Consider the following 15,789-nt stretch of genomic DNA (forward strand, 5'->3'; position numbering starts at 1 on the left):
GAAAGAGTGGTGAAAGACTGATTAGGTCCCACAAAGTCCTTTTGGCCTTTATTAAAACTAAGACAAATTCTTGTTTGAAGCAAGTTCTGTTGTGGGGTGAAAACCTGTTGCTTAGCTACTGAGATGAGTTTTTTTTCTTTCTTTTCTACATCAGTATCTCTCTACAAGCAAATGTGTGGTTCTGTATTCATGTGTACTTTCATAATATGAAGCACTTAAACCTTTTATTGACGTGAGTAGAACTGCGGTAAAAAAATGTGAATTATCAAGTACCTCTGTTTCCAAGAGTCCACTGTAGGCTGGATTTGCTGTGCTTCTTCTCTTTCTTTCCTGACGCTTGCTCTGGATTTCTGTAACCATGGAAAGAAACATGAATTCTGTGTTTCTCATTCATCAGGGAAAAATGTAGATCTAACTTGTTAAGCAAGAAGCTCTTACCCTCAGCCCCTTGGGCTTTGTGTTCAGTTTCCGTTTCTGAAGTATAATTGGGTTGCATCAGCATTGATATTTGCTGCAGTTCAAGGTTTGACATTAATAAGCTTTTCCTGCTATGATTCACAACATGGGCATTTTTTATTTTTTCCTTCCTCCAAGGTGGACTTCTGCCACTCAGACACATATTCAGCAAGCATCAACAGAGAGCTTTCAAAATACTATCAATGTCTGCTATTAACAAAAATGAAGCATCTAAAGCAGAAAAGCCTTGTAATTTGTATCAGAGGGAAGCACAGAGATCCTTTTAAATTTAATTTGCATTACTTTTCTTCTGTGAAGGTGAGGAAAAGTATGGTCAGAACAGCATGGCTAGATTTAGTTCTAAGTCGGGTGTGATGATTTATCCATCAAAAAATATACAACTTCACGATCCCAAGCGTGCAACATGTTGTTATGAGCCAAAAATGTCTTTGTGTCGCTGGAAACAGCAGCGCAAAGTTAGGCTCATGGAATTGCAGTCCTGTTTGGAAAAGGCTGAAACACAAGAGAACTCCCTTCTGCTAAATGGTAACACCTCTTCAAGGAGGTACTTGCTGAGCACTGCATTTAGCAACAATTGGTCACGTAGATACCGCTGCAAACACCCACGGAGAGAATGAGTGGGTTCCTGGCCTGCTGAAATCTGCAGATTTAATGCTACTTTTATGTGAGCCAGGATTTCATTTCTGTCATATGGAATTTCTTTTTCCAGCTCTTGACGTAATTTCATAATGGTGAGATTATTATAACCACGTGTTTTAGAGCCTACTTTGTATTCTGATAATTAAGTAAGAGCAGACCTACTTTAGAAAGGAGAGCCACCCAATACCCATCCCATGATCTGAAGTGTGCACAGCTGGGCTGGAGCTCTGTTTTTAAATCTTTCCTATGTGAATATTGTAAGCCAAAGCTTAGACTCTGCACTGGGGTGTCAGAGGGATGTTAGTATAAATGTACCTGTGATGGTTGATACCTCTGTTCTGTCTTGCTCTAAGTAAATCTCTCAGAACACGAGGAACTGGTAGGAGCACTAGCCCTTTAGCCCACAGGAATAGAAGCACATCAAACAGAAATTTAGGACACCATCTGGTTCTGCAGAAGTTCAAGCATCTTTCATCAGTGTCTGTGGTCTACCTCAGAACATCTTCAGTACCAGAAAATGACCTTCGGGATACTGAGCACCATCTTCCATCTGAAATCCACCAGTAAGATACAGTCCAGCTTTCAGGATGTCTACAATTCATGGGAACAGGATTTCCAACACATAGTTCTGGTTTCCAGGCACCCTTTCCAAATGTTGATTGCTTCTCCACAGAGCAAAAGGGGGCACATACTACTTTAAGTGTTGCTACAGTAAATGCTGTTAGTATTGCTAGTCATGTCTTGGATGCAGCGTCCCTAGAGATAAGGCCAACGCTCTGCATGGATTTTGTTCTGCCCTCAGTTCCAAGATACTAATTTGAAACTTTTATTTTATGAAGGGCTATTGGTGCATCCACCACTCTTGCATAAATTTATCAGAAGGAAACTAGATAGACAAGAAAAACATAAGAGCTACTATTTGCATATTTGGCTGGGTTTTCTCACTGACACAGGAACATGTCACCTCTTGTGCTCAGAAGGTATCTCCTATGGCAATTCAAAGAGTACAGACCTGTCCTCACAATCTGACATGAGCTACATCTACATTGCCCTGTGAGTCAGGGAGCTAAAGAGAATCTCACTAACCAAGAAACCTGTGATTCAAGGCTGCACCAAGATGTGTGATAAATGCCATGACTGCAACCACTCCCAGTATCTTGTTAGCATCCTTGGTGTTTCACAGACTCCAAAATGGAGGATCTTGTATGGGTACTGGTTCTGCCCCACTGTGGAACTATTTCCTATGAAATGCTCATCTGGCTATGCTGAAATCTCCATCCAAAACTTTCCAAACCCTTTGGCATGCTCTGAAGGTAATTAGGCCTCAGCAGCAGGGTAAGTGCTTGACACTGATCCAGCAACCTGCCACAGAACCACTAGGAAAGAGATGGTTGTTCTTGATGTCAGCATCAGTGTATATAAGTGGAATTCTGTCAAGGCAGAAAGGTGCCAGAGATGTGACAACAGAGGATTCATGTGCCTTGATGCTGGCAAAGAAATGGAGAAAACGGACACGCACTGACTTTTTACTTTGGTCTCAAAGAGTGTGGGCTGGAGCTGTGGTTCTTGCAGCAAGGCCCAGTAACCCATGCTACATGGTCAGTGGCGTCAAGCAGGCTTGCAGAATCTCACCACCGGGAAGCCCAGGAGGTCAACAGGATACAAGATCACGACTTTTCACTGTCACAGAAAAAGAAACAAAGAATTTAATACAGCAGAGCTTCCTGAGTGCTGGGGTCCATAGCTGGGCTGACTTTCTTCACAATAGGACTGTGATGGATCTGTAGCTCTCTGCCCTTTTGTGTCCTAGGTTTAAGAGAGAATATCTTTGGTACATGCTCTCACCAAGGCAACAGAAATATTTGATGGAGTCTGAATCACACATGGGGTAGCTACCTAGAATGCAGGTTTGGAAGAGGCATCGTTGTGGTACAGAGTTAAAAGCTGGCTGGAGGGAAAAGTATTAGCAGTGGGAATAGATGGAAATAAAGAGAGAGAGAGAGGAAGTAATGGCCTGAAACAGCTCTGGATGTACTCCATCCTGTGCAGCCATCAGGGAAGGAGAGCACAATAGCAGCCCTTTATTTATGGAAACTGTGAACTAAAAATATGCTTGTGATACAAGGAGTATGTATATCTAAGAGTGTAGCTGTAAATAATCAGCTGTAAATATCCAAGATAGAAGAGAAGCATATGTTGATATAGTATCTTTTGTTACTCATTACTTTTGCTAAAAACAGGGCTTAATAAACATAAATAATTTATTTTAGCTGATTAAACCATTCCAGTAATCTATGTGGAAATTTAAAATATTTCAGGGTTTTTATTTGCTACAGTAAAACAAAATGTGCATTTTTAGAACTACCTGAAGGAAAGAATTCTTTTAAAGTTTTCTTTAGAACTCTTTTGTTGGTTGTTTTGTTTTGGTGGGTTTTTTGTGGTTTATTTGTTTGTTTGTTGTTGTTTTTTTGATGTCACACAATGGTAGTGGTAAAAGATGTCTAGAGAAAGAGACTCAGTATGTTACAACCATGCACTGCATCACAGATTTGGGCTTATTCCTTAGTTTATTAATTAAAAAAAAAAACCCAAACAGAAAAAAAACCCCAAAACAACGACCTCTAAATTGTAATACATTTGACAGAGATGAATAAATCAGAAGAGAGCTTTATGCTGGAGGTGAAGCTACAATGAGTTGCTGCTTTCCATTAATAAGCACTCTGAATGGTCATTCTATGAGGCTTGTAATGACAATTTATCTTCAGTGGAAGCTGTGCCTTGCAGAATGTTAGTCAGTGGAAGTGGCTGTGTTCATTTATTGGTAAAGGCCTCAAAAGATGCCTCACACTCTGCAGAACAGAGCTCTTTTCCCAGTAAGTGGAAAGACAGTCCTCTGGGTGCTACAGGAAAAAGCTGCTAGGCTGATAGAGAAATCCACATAGAAAGTGCATCATAGCCCTGCCCCCCAAAATTAATGAGTAAAATAAAGAAAAGCAGTAACACTAGGAATTAATTATACTGAGTGAATAAGCTTTTAATGACCCAATCTTGATACAGTTTAATTCCAAAAATGTGAAATCGAGAAATACATTAGAAGTACTAAAATAAACTGAACTCTGTAATGACCACTGCTTCTTGATAAATAGCAATGGCTATAACAGTAAATATGACATAGCACTAAAATAATAACCTTTAGCATTTGAAAGCTATAAGGGTATTTCTGACAGCTGCAATCACCAATACTCTTGAAGAAATACCCCTTCCATAGTAAATAGCTCTTGGTGGGAGCCATTTATTTTACGCTAGTAGGAATATAAAAAGTGAATATGTCTGAAAGAATTGATTCTGCAGGATTACTATTGTAGTAGTTAGGTTCAAAATGTGCGTTTCCACACTTGCAGTAGAACAAACAGTACTTGGCGTTTTGAACATAAGTATTAAATCCACACAAACAATGTATTAGTTCCAATAAAATCAAGGGATAAAGAATTATTAAAAATTAAGTTCTCTCTGTTGTAAGCGTAATTTGCACTTCAGCATAATTTCGAATGTTGTCCTATTTTCCTTAGACAAAGAAAACAAGAACCAGTCATCATTTGCACTTTTTGGATTATAAATCTTCTCCCAAAATTGATGTAGCTTTTTAATTTCCATTTCAATCCATTACCATTAAAGTATTAAAAAGGCTGATGGCTTAAAGTTTCTTTAAACTGCTTTCAAATTCTCAGTCACTGGGACATTACATTATTTTCTAAAATGCAGATTTAAAGGAGAAAGACACCAAAAAAATAGGAAACAAGACCCACAGGAAACCTGAATATACTGAGGAGACCTTACAATTAAGATGTTATTTTCTCACTAATTCACAGCCTCTCTTAAAACCAAAGAACAGAAACGCGGGGAATCTTACTAAAAACAAATCAAGCTGTAAAGTGGTAGATACCTCTTGAGTCAGCAAAATATCTAAGCATCCACCTAAGTCTAAAGCACATAAATTTTAAACTTGGTTCAATGGAAAATCCTAAGTATTTTGCTGTCAATGGTCTATGGGATGGCGGTAAATATCAATTATCATGAATATTCTTAGTGATCAAGAACCACTGTCAGCTGGCAGACATAACAGATTTGTTCTCCTTACACCAGTGGAACCACACCAACTTGTATTAGCTGAGCATGTAACTAAAACACATCAAGCTGTAGACTTTTTCTTAAAAATAGATGTATCTTCTGCTCTGTCCATGAAAACGAAACCTTTCTGTCAAGAAACCCCCAAACTCACCTCAAGCCACCGGCAAAGTTGCTGAACAAGCTCTTTTCCCTCCCTCTCATCTATGTTTTCAGCAAGGCAAAGCTGAGGCAAAGCAAGGTACAAATCTAACTCTTGCAAGGTCTTTTTGGAAGGCTGGAAAAGTAAACTGAACAGTATGTGATACCGACTCCAGTTTATGTGCAATATTTGTTTGAACTCATATTCAGAGGCCTGGGAAGGCATATGAGCAGCTCTCACAAAAAAACCCAACAAAAACAACAAACAAAACCAGGATCAGACTGGCAGCTTTCTTATTTTTTGATGAAATGTGGGGAAGGCAGTATTTGAAAGGGATAGTTATGTAAGTTACTTAAAATCTTACAAAACAAAGGCCAGATTTTCACCACTATTTTACACATTATTCTGTGGAACTCTAGAGAAGATAGATTATTACTGAAGAATGAAAAGTCCATCTCATAGGGGGAAGGAGGAGAGGGCCTGCTTGTTACAGAAGACCTGAGTAAATGTCTTTGAACCTTGCTGACTCCTCAGCCACAGCATTGCTGGTCACAGCCTTTGCAGACTTTTTTTGTTTTACTATCATCCTCCAGTTGTTAACACCCCTTAAAGGACCATGATGACTGAGTGAGCCCAAATACCAGCTTATGCCAAGCCTGCTGGTGCTGCCTGCAGAGCCAGTTCTCATGCCCCTCGAGCTGTGTAATGGGATGGGAGGAAAGGCTGAAATGCACAATTCTGTACAGGTAACATTTCACCTGATTTTTTTATTGCCCTGCTGAGGATAGCCAAGAGAAGATATTTCGCTCAAAAATGGAACTGTAAAACAACACATGCCATCTTACCTTCCAAATGTTCTGTTGTAACCAGTCCTAATGCTACCATGAAGGCAATTTTCTAAGGAAAAAAGGAAATGGGAGTTAGATCTTCTACAACAACAATCATGGTAGAAGTAAGCAAATAAATTCAACGCTGACAGAGTAAACCCAATAAAGGTCTTTTAGTAATGCGTCTTATTTTAATCCATAATGATATGAAGAAATTTAATTGAAGATTTGCTTTAGATATGCCTGGTCAGTCACATCCTACGTGTATGTCTATATGAACTTCAGCAGTTCAGAGACTTAGGAAACCAAAGCTGTATGACTACTGATTTTATACAGCACATGATCAAAATTCAGTCAATTCATTCTATTCAATTTCATATTGCTAGCTGCGTTGTTATTCCACTCTTTAGAGAGGTAATTGTGCATTATTATTACTATCACTATCTCGACAAAACACTGCTTTTACTGGATGTGAGCAAGCTGCATGAAGTAAAACAAGATATGAGACACTTTCACTGAACTTTAAACACTAAACAAGACACATAAAGCATACTGAAAGGCCCCTAAACCCAAAAAAGCTTTCAGAAATTTCTCTTCCGACATTACAAAAAGTGTATCACATGCACTAATTATTAAGAAGAACACTGATCCAATATTTTCTGTCAATGGCACGTTATAAAAAGCGTATCACATGCACTAATTATTAAGAACACTGATCCAATATTTTCTGTCAATGGGGAGTGAACAAACATCTCCCACTGACACTGGTGAACTCATTTTGCATTGAGGAATTGGAATGAAAGTAACACTATATTATTTTACACTAGATATGCACAAAACACATATACATACTAACAAATCTTCCCATGCAGTAATAGGGCAAGTATTAGAGCAGATTACATTTTCTGTCAGTGATTTTTCATCAGGAATTTCTTCCTTGCAGAAGAAGTTCTGATGAAGTTTTTACGCCATCTTTTTCATGGAAAACTGAAATTCTGCTGTGCTGTTCCAAACCCAAACTGAACTGAACTTCTTGGTTTGAAGTGACATCTGTGGTACCATGAGGCCTCAGGATTCTCTTCCTCTCTCTGATGTCCTTAAAAAGTTTGTTGTAGGTAACCCAAGTGACAGTTTCATGAGGTGAAATTCCACAGGAGAGACCATTTGACTATGAAACCCAAGCTATTAGGAAATACAAGCAACCAAAGTCCATAATCCAACACAAATAAAGCATCGAATGACCATAGGAAGACACTATTATCATACTCATCCAAAACAAAATGTGGAGATTTAGGTCAAACTAAAATCCAGTTTTTAGCAGCAGAAGGTCAACATATTCTGTTTCAATCAAAAAAGTGTAAGGAGAACATGTTTCAACACTTCCAAGTCAAAATTAGTTTGACCTTTGTGTTTTGTGAAAAGTCTGATGATTCAACTTTTCATTCCAGTTCAGGATAAAAATCAACTAGTAAGTCATCAGAACTACCATTTACTTTACAATGCTGTCTTTCACCAGTGAAATTGTGAAAGCAAGCACACCCTCATTCTGTAGATTAAAAGACCTAGCTTTGGGGTGGGTTCTTCAAACTCTGAGGGTCAGGATTGGACATTTATACCCCTCTGGTATCTGTGAAAATACCTTCGTCAAACAGGGGAACTGACACCCTCAAAAAGCAGCAATATTTTCTTTCCATAATCTTCCCATATGTAACTCTCCTTGTAGATTAAAAAATGGTGATGAGAATCTCATCACTGGTAATTTAGATACATGCATGCTCTTATTTTTGCCCTCCACAACTGTGGCAATATCAAGCACATGTGTGAGGCCTTGATTTCAATAACATTTGCTCTTGACATGTCTGAAACACCAGCTAGACACAGTGGGGGGATCTACACCTGAAGGGAAAGATGAATATTTGATCGAAGATCCACTGTGCAGATCTGAGAGAAGAAAATCAGTCAACTGAGTGGAATTACATCTTCACTTCATCTCACTCCCACCAAAATGTAACTTCTGCTTTAAGCAGAAGCAATAACAACATTTAGGTATAGACTCAGAAAGTTGGAACAGCTAATGTGTAATTGTATTTTCCCAGTGAATTGCAGAATGCCCATATGACCTAAAGACTGAACTGTAGGGGAAACACACATTTTCTGACATCTCAACTAAAATTATTTGAGTACTAGAATGCTTGCTAAACTATTTTCTCTCTTCATGATAAAGTTACTTGAATACATACCTAATTAACCATAATGACAGCATACTTGCTTAACATATTAAGAGACTTCATAAATTGACTTGATAATTATCTCACTATTAAACAAGGAAAGGTTAGTCTTTATAGATATTTGAAAGATGCTTCCTTTTAAAAAAATCCCAGGAGATGCTGTATTCTTTTTAACAAGCATATTATATTAATAGTATATTTGTCTTTATGGGGTTTGCTATGTCACACTCATGTAAGCTCACTGGATTAAACTCAAAACACCACTTCAGCTGCAGTGCTTTTATTTAAAATATCACAGACTCTGTTGTTTCTCCTCTGTGCAAGAATCCACAAAACTGAGGTCTCAGTGTCTCCAGATTTTCAATGCAGACCTAACACTAGCATTTAGCTCACCACTGGAATATGTCTCTCTTGTCCTTTGGTGGAATTAAAAAAACCGTTAGCTATATAATCCAAAATTTTGGCAGCAAGTTTTCTTTTAAATAAAAAATTGCTAGAATGTCTTGGGAAGTGTTGCCAGAAATATAAAAAGCTTACTAATATAAAATAAACTTTTGGGCAGAATTCTGTTTCTTTCTGTGCTAAACTCAGGTTCTTTTAAGAAAATAAGCCAGCAAACAAACAAAAAGACCTTCCTTCACATCCTCCACAGCCCTGGGGGATGGAACTCACTCAGCTCGTAGCCCAGGAGAGTGCTCTAACCACTGGACCTGGGTGGTCAAGAGGCGCCATCCTGCTTCTGGGAAAGCTACTCCACAGCCAGGCATCCAGGCATTCTGGCTGCAAGACAGCCAATGCCAGGTTTGCTTTCGTCTAATGACGATGCACTTGGGAAAGGAGGAATGTCTGCCTTATGCAAAAGGCACAGATATTGCAGGGGGCTGTGTCCAGGAGAATGACCACACCAGGAACAAAAGATCATCACTGTCCTCAGTCTTTTCTGTTCATTCTGTTCACGCAGGTATGCTCAGTAACTGCATATGGGATTCCTGGCTACTGGCAAGTCCAGTGATTTATCATGTATTTGCTTTCAAATTTCAATTTAATTAGTTAAATCCCAGTTTGTCATGACTAACATTTATGTGGAGTCATATTGGAGTTCTTGTCTCAGTTTCGCACTTCGAAGACAAATAAAGGTGTGAAGACAAGTGCCTAGAGTGCTTATTTTCTTTTAAAAAATATCATGGCATCTTTGTTACTCTTTGCCTTAAATTTAATCATCTGTTGAAAAGCCAGGAGTGCTTTTAGAAATGCACAGTATGTCTTTTCATGAAGTGAAACAAAGATTTTTACAAAACCATTTCATGTTGTAATTGCATGTTCCATTTATGTCATTACATGTATTTACACTAATTATGCCGTTAGTTCTAATTACACTAATTGCATAAATACATGATAATCAACTAAAGTTTACTTCCAAAGAACAAAAGAAATTAACTCTAGACCTACGTATTTACATCCATGAAGCAAATCTATGAAAACAGAAGAATCATCATACTTGAGGGCACACTTAGGAGATTCATGGTGCTTGCCAGAAAATGGTGCTTGCCCAGACCTCCAACATGCACAGTAAGAGCAATGTTCTTGCTTACAAAAAGGTAGTGAGGATATTCTAGTTAGCAATTTAATGAAAAGCCTGTTCAATTTATGAATGCTACACCAAAATGTGTCCCCAGTCGTATGGTCTCTTCCTGCATCTGTCTAGAAGATATTCAGTATTCTTTCTTGGTAGATACATTACAGGCAAACAAAAATGGATGGCTTCTCTAGCACTCTGTTTCTAAGCAGGATCTCCTAACCTTTCTGCCCACAAGGTGCTACACAACAAATAATCTTATGGAAAATAAACAAAACAGGACCCTACACTCCTGCTGTTCACTGGCAATGGATGTTGATAAGAGGGTCAGATTTTAAACTTGGGAGGTTTCATAAATGTAGTTCTGTTGTACTTCTGCAAAAGGCTGTGAGATGCTAGGCTAGTTATCCTTAACAGTGTTTAAACTATACGAACCTCTTAAAATGGCAAAATGAATGACCACCCACATCCCCAAGTGACATTATAAATCCATATTGTAATAATCCTCTTAAACCTACAGCTCCAAGGATGCTTTCTTGCTACACATTTATTAGACTAGTAAGGTTAGGATTTCACAGGAGATGAGCATTTTCACAATAGATGTAGATTCAATTTGTATGACTTCTCAAATTGCCTTAAAAGTACATAAAATCTACTGTGAATACTTACAGTCAAAACCCAAAATGCCTATTAAAGAGAGACCCCATTTCTACAAGGACTTCTGATTTACATTTTTAGTTTACATCACAAATGCAGTTCATGAAAGAGATTTAATCTTATAACCTGCTTTCTGCTCTCTTACTCAAGCTGAAGGATTTTAATGTATTTCAGACTAGAAGGAATCCGTGTACATGTGGGAAGATGTACACAGCAAAAGCAAGAAACCGTATTGTTAGATACAACCTAAAAACTGCAAAATTCATTACAAAGAAGATGTGAAAGCTCAGCTTACAAAAGAAATGTTAATTCAACCTCATACACACTCCGTAGTTATATATTTGATAACATAAATGAAAATATCTCAAGCTTGTATACACCTTTCACAAGAAATAGAGCGAAACTCATGCAAGGTGCCTAGATTATTGTGAGACCTACAATTCGTACTTTTTGTGACAGTGGAAGGTTTGAATGATGCAAACCAAATGTGTCAGAACACCACAGTCCCAGGGAAATAATCCGATTGCACTGATAGGGTAAAGAGATGAACAACTGGTAGAACCACGACCACAAATGCAGCAATTACATACGCACAGAGAAAACTGTTTAGAAATCGTCCCCATAACTTAACCATTCTGTTGCTCAGCTACTAAGAAAAATAAATAAAATTAAAAATCACCTCTGGATTTTCCTCCTTTTTCTTTTTGGTAGCAGGAGGTCCCTGAGCTGAACCTTCAGGAGGTTTCTTTGTCTCCACTTTACTTTCTGTCTGGGTTTGGACTTGAGGCTGGATAATGATAACCTAAAAGACAAGGTACAAACGAAGGAAGAGGATTCACTATACGAAACTGGATTTTTCCACCTGAAGTCTTTGATTCTTCTTTGAAGGGTTACTTGATCACTCTACAGACAACAAATGCAAGTCAGAAGCCAAAAATATAAAAACCTGGATACCAAGGTTAGGCTTCTAAATCCATACTTTAAGCTTCTAAAAGTTGTTTTTTATAGGTGCATTATAAACCTACTGCAGCCTAAGGGAATCACTTCAGTGCCTCTGAAAATTAGGACACATTCTATTTAAGGGACTTCTGAAGCTGACTCAGCAGCCTAGCTTTAGCACTCATCTTGTCAGAGATTTTTGAAGTCTTTCCTTTGATTTTATTTTGCATACAGGTAGACCAGACGAATTACTATATATTCAAAACCATAGTCTGATCTCAGTCATACTAGTGTCATTTCAGAGTGAGTACATGGAGGTGGGAAGGGAGATACTCCTCAGTACTAATCAAGTAACAGATCAGACTTCAGGCCTCAGCATTTATGGGTTAAGAGCACTGGATGTCCAGTTTTGCATAAACAAAAAAAACCTATTTCTGTTTTAAATAAAAAAATCATTCTTGTTTAGAACCTGTAAGAATTACCACACAGATCTTTTATACAGGCGTGTATATTAGTACATCCCAGCTGCTTGCATTTGAATTACCATGTGAAGATTTAGACAGTGCAGATAACATTACCTCAGAAGCTATTAACTTTAAAGGAATGAAGGACAATTTCTGACCACAGAACTACACATGTGACTTTATACCTATAATTGAAGCTTCATGAAGGACTGTGGGAGGCCTTCCCAAGCTCACTTTCTTGATGGAAGTTACTGGATTTGAGTGCTGGGCCTTTTCCACCTACTTCATTACTAACTTTCAATCAATGCTATTTAATTGTTAGATACTTTATCTCAACTCAGGCACTCTATAAGATTCAAGAGCATAAAAAGGGACAGTTTTCTTAGTCAGCAGCCAGTTTAAGTAAGAGAAAAATAAATTATGCTTGAGAAGTGGGAATGAGATGCCTGCTATTATTTACCTCGTAAGTAATTCTACATCCTGTACTCTTTTTTAGCACGGTATGAGAACCTGTGCTCCCAACAAGACCCAAAATAGCAGGATCCCAGTAGTATATTGCAACTAATGTCTGCTAGGTACATTGCAGCCTTTATTTAATCTGTTTCTGGTATGAGAGGGGTGAAGTTCTTGCATTTCAAAGCTGAAAAGCAGTACAAAGAGGAGAAAAGTAATTCATAACTTGTTTGCTTTTTTTCCCCTGCTGATTCATCTGCAGTTTTGAAACCCTGAGCTCTCATTTCATTTGGTCTTCCCCTGAAAGTGTAGAAGGGAATGCCTGATTATTTGATACACTCCCCTGGGGTTAGTTGATATAACTAATATCACTGTATAATTGAAGAGGGAGTCCATAGCAAATCTGAGCCTGCACAGGATTCAGGGATATTATTAGCAGGGATTGGTGTAAGGAAATGGAAGATCATATGGAACCATTAATGTCAGGCTACATGATGCTGCATTTTATTCTGCTAAAAAGTCATGCACGTACCAGATAAATGTCTACTGGTGTCCATGTGTCCCCACAAGAACTTCCTCATTGCTTTCTGATTATTTTCTTCAAAAGGAACCACTGACATCACTCTGCACAGGGCTGTGCACTCCCAGGGGAATATTCTGCTTATATTGCCACACAATTCCTGTGTTCGATAACCAAAAACCCAACCCAACCCAAAATCCAGGAAAAGCAGAACCTACCTTGTTGTCGGCACTAATGAGGAGTGGCTGCACTTTAATGCTGTCGTTGACCACAGAGACAGTTGCACTGGTGCTGATAGGAGTTGCATTGTTGGGGGAGGTGGAAATGATGGCATAGGCCACACCTGCACTGCTCAGAGGTGATGAAATAGCTGTAGACTCGGTGACACTTTGTGACTGGCTGTTGGGTGTCTGTACATGGCTGACGGTGTTGTTGGCAGTCGGGAGGGCAGGGCTGGGGTTTTTGATGCTGACTACGGTTGCCTTCTGGAAGGTAGGAGGCTGCTTGGAAGGTTGGTCTCTGCACGGGGAGATGGGGAGGCTGTCTGGAATCAGGGTCTTTGGCCTAACCTACAGACAGAGGGTCAGACATTATTAGGCACAGCCTCATGCTGTAATGAACAAACACTGCATACGCATGCTCTCCCAGTAGAACCTCTAATTGCATTAACCATGGAACTGAAGTATCCAGAAAAACATGATGTAGCAACTCAAAGTAGCCAGGCATTTTGTTGCCAGCACTCCTCAGTTGAGTCATTTTGGAGTCCTTAACTCATTGTGATGCTGAACAAGAAGGGAGGAAAAAAGTCAGTTCCTTGCTTTTGTTAGCACACATCCATACAGATGCTACTCAAGGCACATCCAGTTCTCAGTAACAATGTTTAAGCCAAAGGCTTTGCAAAGAGTGGAAACTCCAAATGCAGCAATTTCCTGTTCTGAAGGACACAACAGTCTTGCTATGAATTAAGGAGTGGGAACTGAATCATTAAGGGAATTGTGTGAAAGCACTTACAGGAACAGCAAGCACATGCATTTATACTGGTGGATCAGTTAATGAACATCCTCACATTTTTAAGATGTGCCATGTCTAACAGAGAGATCAATCATTCAAACACTCAGCTTACCCATTCCCCCCCCAAAAAAAAAAAGTGGGGAGGGGAAGAAGCCAATAACCATTGAACTTTATGTTGCTGTGAGTATAGACCTAGTTTGCAGCTGCAGGTGGGTGCAGAAGGAACTTCCACAGGTGGAGGGGGAAACTGTTTGCCAAGATTTGCAAAGGCTGCAGCTTTACCCAGAGCCATGAATGATAGCTGCAAACCATTGCTTCCAGCTAATGTGATGTGTTTCCAGTGGGGTAATTAGCATCACCCTGTCAACATGGCTCTGCCTTAACAACACATTAAGTACAGTTCCAGGATTGAAAATAAATAATTTAAACAGCTTCACATGAAGTTAACTTCACTCCCAGCTTATTCGTTAACACGGCCACATAAAACAGTTGGTTCCCTCTGTGCTTATTTCGTCCTGTCACTTCTCACACCTTCCATACTGTGAAACGAAATGACAAGTTGTAACAGACAGACATGGGGAACAGCTGCTTGTGTCCCTGCACTGTAGGCTACAGGAGCCCTCCCAACGTTGCCTGCTACAATCTTGAGCCTAAGTAAGCAATTTAATGAAAACATGGGCATCTACTGATGTGCAGAAAACTGTCTCTCAAGGCTGGCCATCATCCTCTTATTGTGTCAAGGAGGAGCTGTACCCATTTGTCCCCTCAGCGAATATTAAGTGCAGGAACACTTGTTTTGTGAGCTCTTGTGTTTTGGTAACTCAGTCCTCATTCCCCAACAGGATCCTAACACCTATGAGCAGTGCCCAATAACCATTGAACTTTACATTATGTTGCTGTGAGTATAGACCTAGTTTGCAGCTGCAGGTGGGTGCAGAAGGAACTTCCACAGGTGGAGGGGGAAACTGTTTGCCAAGATTTGCAAAGGCTGCAGCTTTACCCAGAGCCATGAATGATAGCTGCAAACCATTGCTTCCAGCTAATGTGATGTGTTTCCAGTGGGGTAATTAGCATCACCCTGTCAACATGGCTCTGCCTTAACAACACATTAAGTACAGTTCCAGGATTGAAAATAAATAATTTAAACAGCTTCACATGAAGTTAACTTCACTCCCAGCTTATTCGTTAACACGGCCACATAAAACAGTTGGTTCCCTCTGTGCTTATTTCGTCCTGTCACTTCTCACACCTTCCATACTGTGAAACGAAATGACAAGTTGTAACAGACAGACATGGGGAACAGCTGCTTGTGTCCCTGCACTGTAGGCTACAGGAGCCCTCCCAACGTTGCCTGCTACAATCTTGAGCCTAAGTAAGCAATTTAATGAAAACATGGGCATCTACTGATGTGCAGAAAACTGTCTCTCAAGGCTGGCCATCATCCTCTTATTGTGTCAAGGAGGAGCTGTACCCATTTGTCCCCTCAGCGAATATTAAGTGCAGGAACACTTGTTTTGTGAGCTCTTGTGTTTTGGTAACTCAGTCCTCAATCCCCAACAGGATCCTAACACCTATGAGCAGTGCAACCATGTATTAGAAGCACAATCCTGCTCAGGAGTGTCTGCACTGTCAGTATTCAAGGTAAATGAAAAGTGAAAGACGAAAGAAAGACGAAGAACAAAGAGGAGGGTTTGCTGGAGGTCCTGCAGCAGACTTGTGATAAAGCCAGGA

At 39.4% G+C, this 15,789-nt stretch overlaps 1 protein-coding gene across 1 annotated transcript in view; it reads right to left on the reverse strand.

The window, feature by feature from the left end:
- The window catches only part of PHF21B (PHD finger protein 21B), a 167,994-nt gene that overhangs the window by 12,890 nt on the left and 139,315 nt on the right, over positions 1–15,789 (reverse strand). Inside the window, exons 4-7 of the mRNA XM_010002962.1 lie at positions 13,266–13,616; positions 11,351–11,473; positions 6,229–6,280; positions 274–350 (exon numbers count right to left, since the gene is read on the reverse strand). Coding sequence (XP_010001264.1) covers positions 274–350; positions 6,229–6,280; positions 11,351–11,473; positions 13,266–13,616 — 603 coding nt within the window. The remainder of the gene's footprint in view (positions 1–273; positions 351–6,228; positions 6,281–11,350; positions 11,474–13,265; positions 13,617–15,789) is intronic.

Source organism: Chaetura pelagica, unplaced genomic scaffold (genome assembly GCF_000747805.2).
Source record: "Chaetura pelagica isolate M959 unplaced genomic scaffold, ChaPel_1.0 scaffold117, whole genome shotgun sequence".
Taxonomy (NCBI): domain Eukaryota; kingdom Metazoa; phylum Chordata; class Aves; order Apodiformes; family Apodidae; genus Chaetura; species Chaetura pelagica.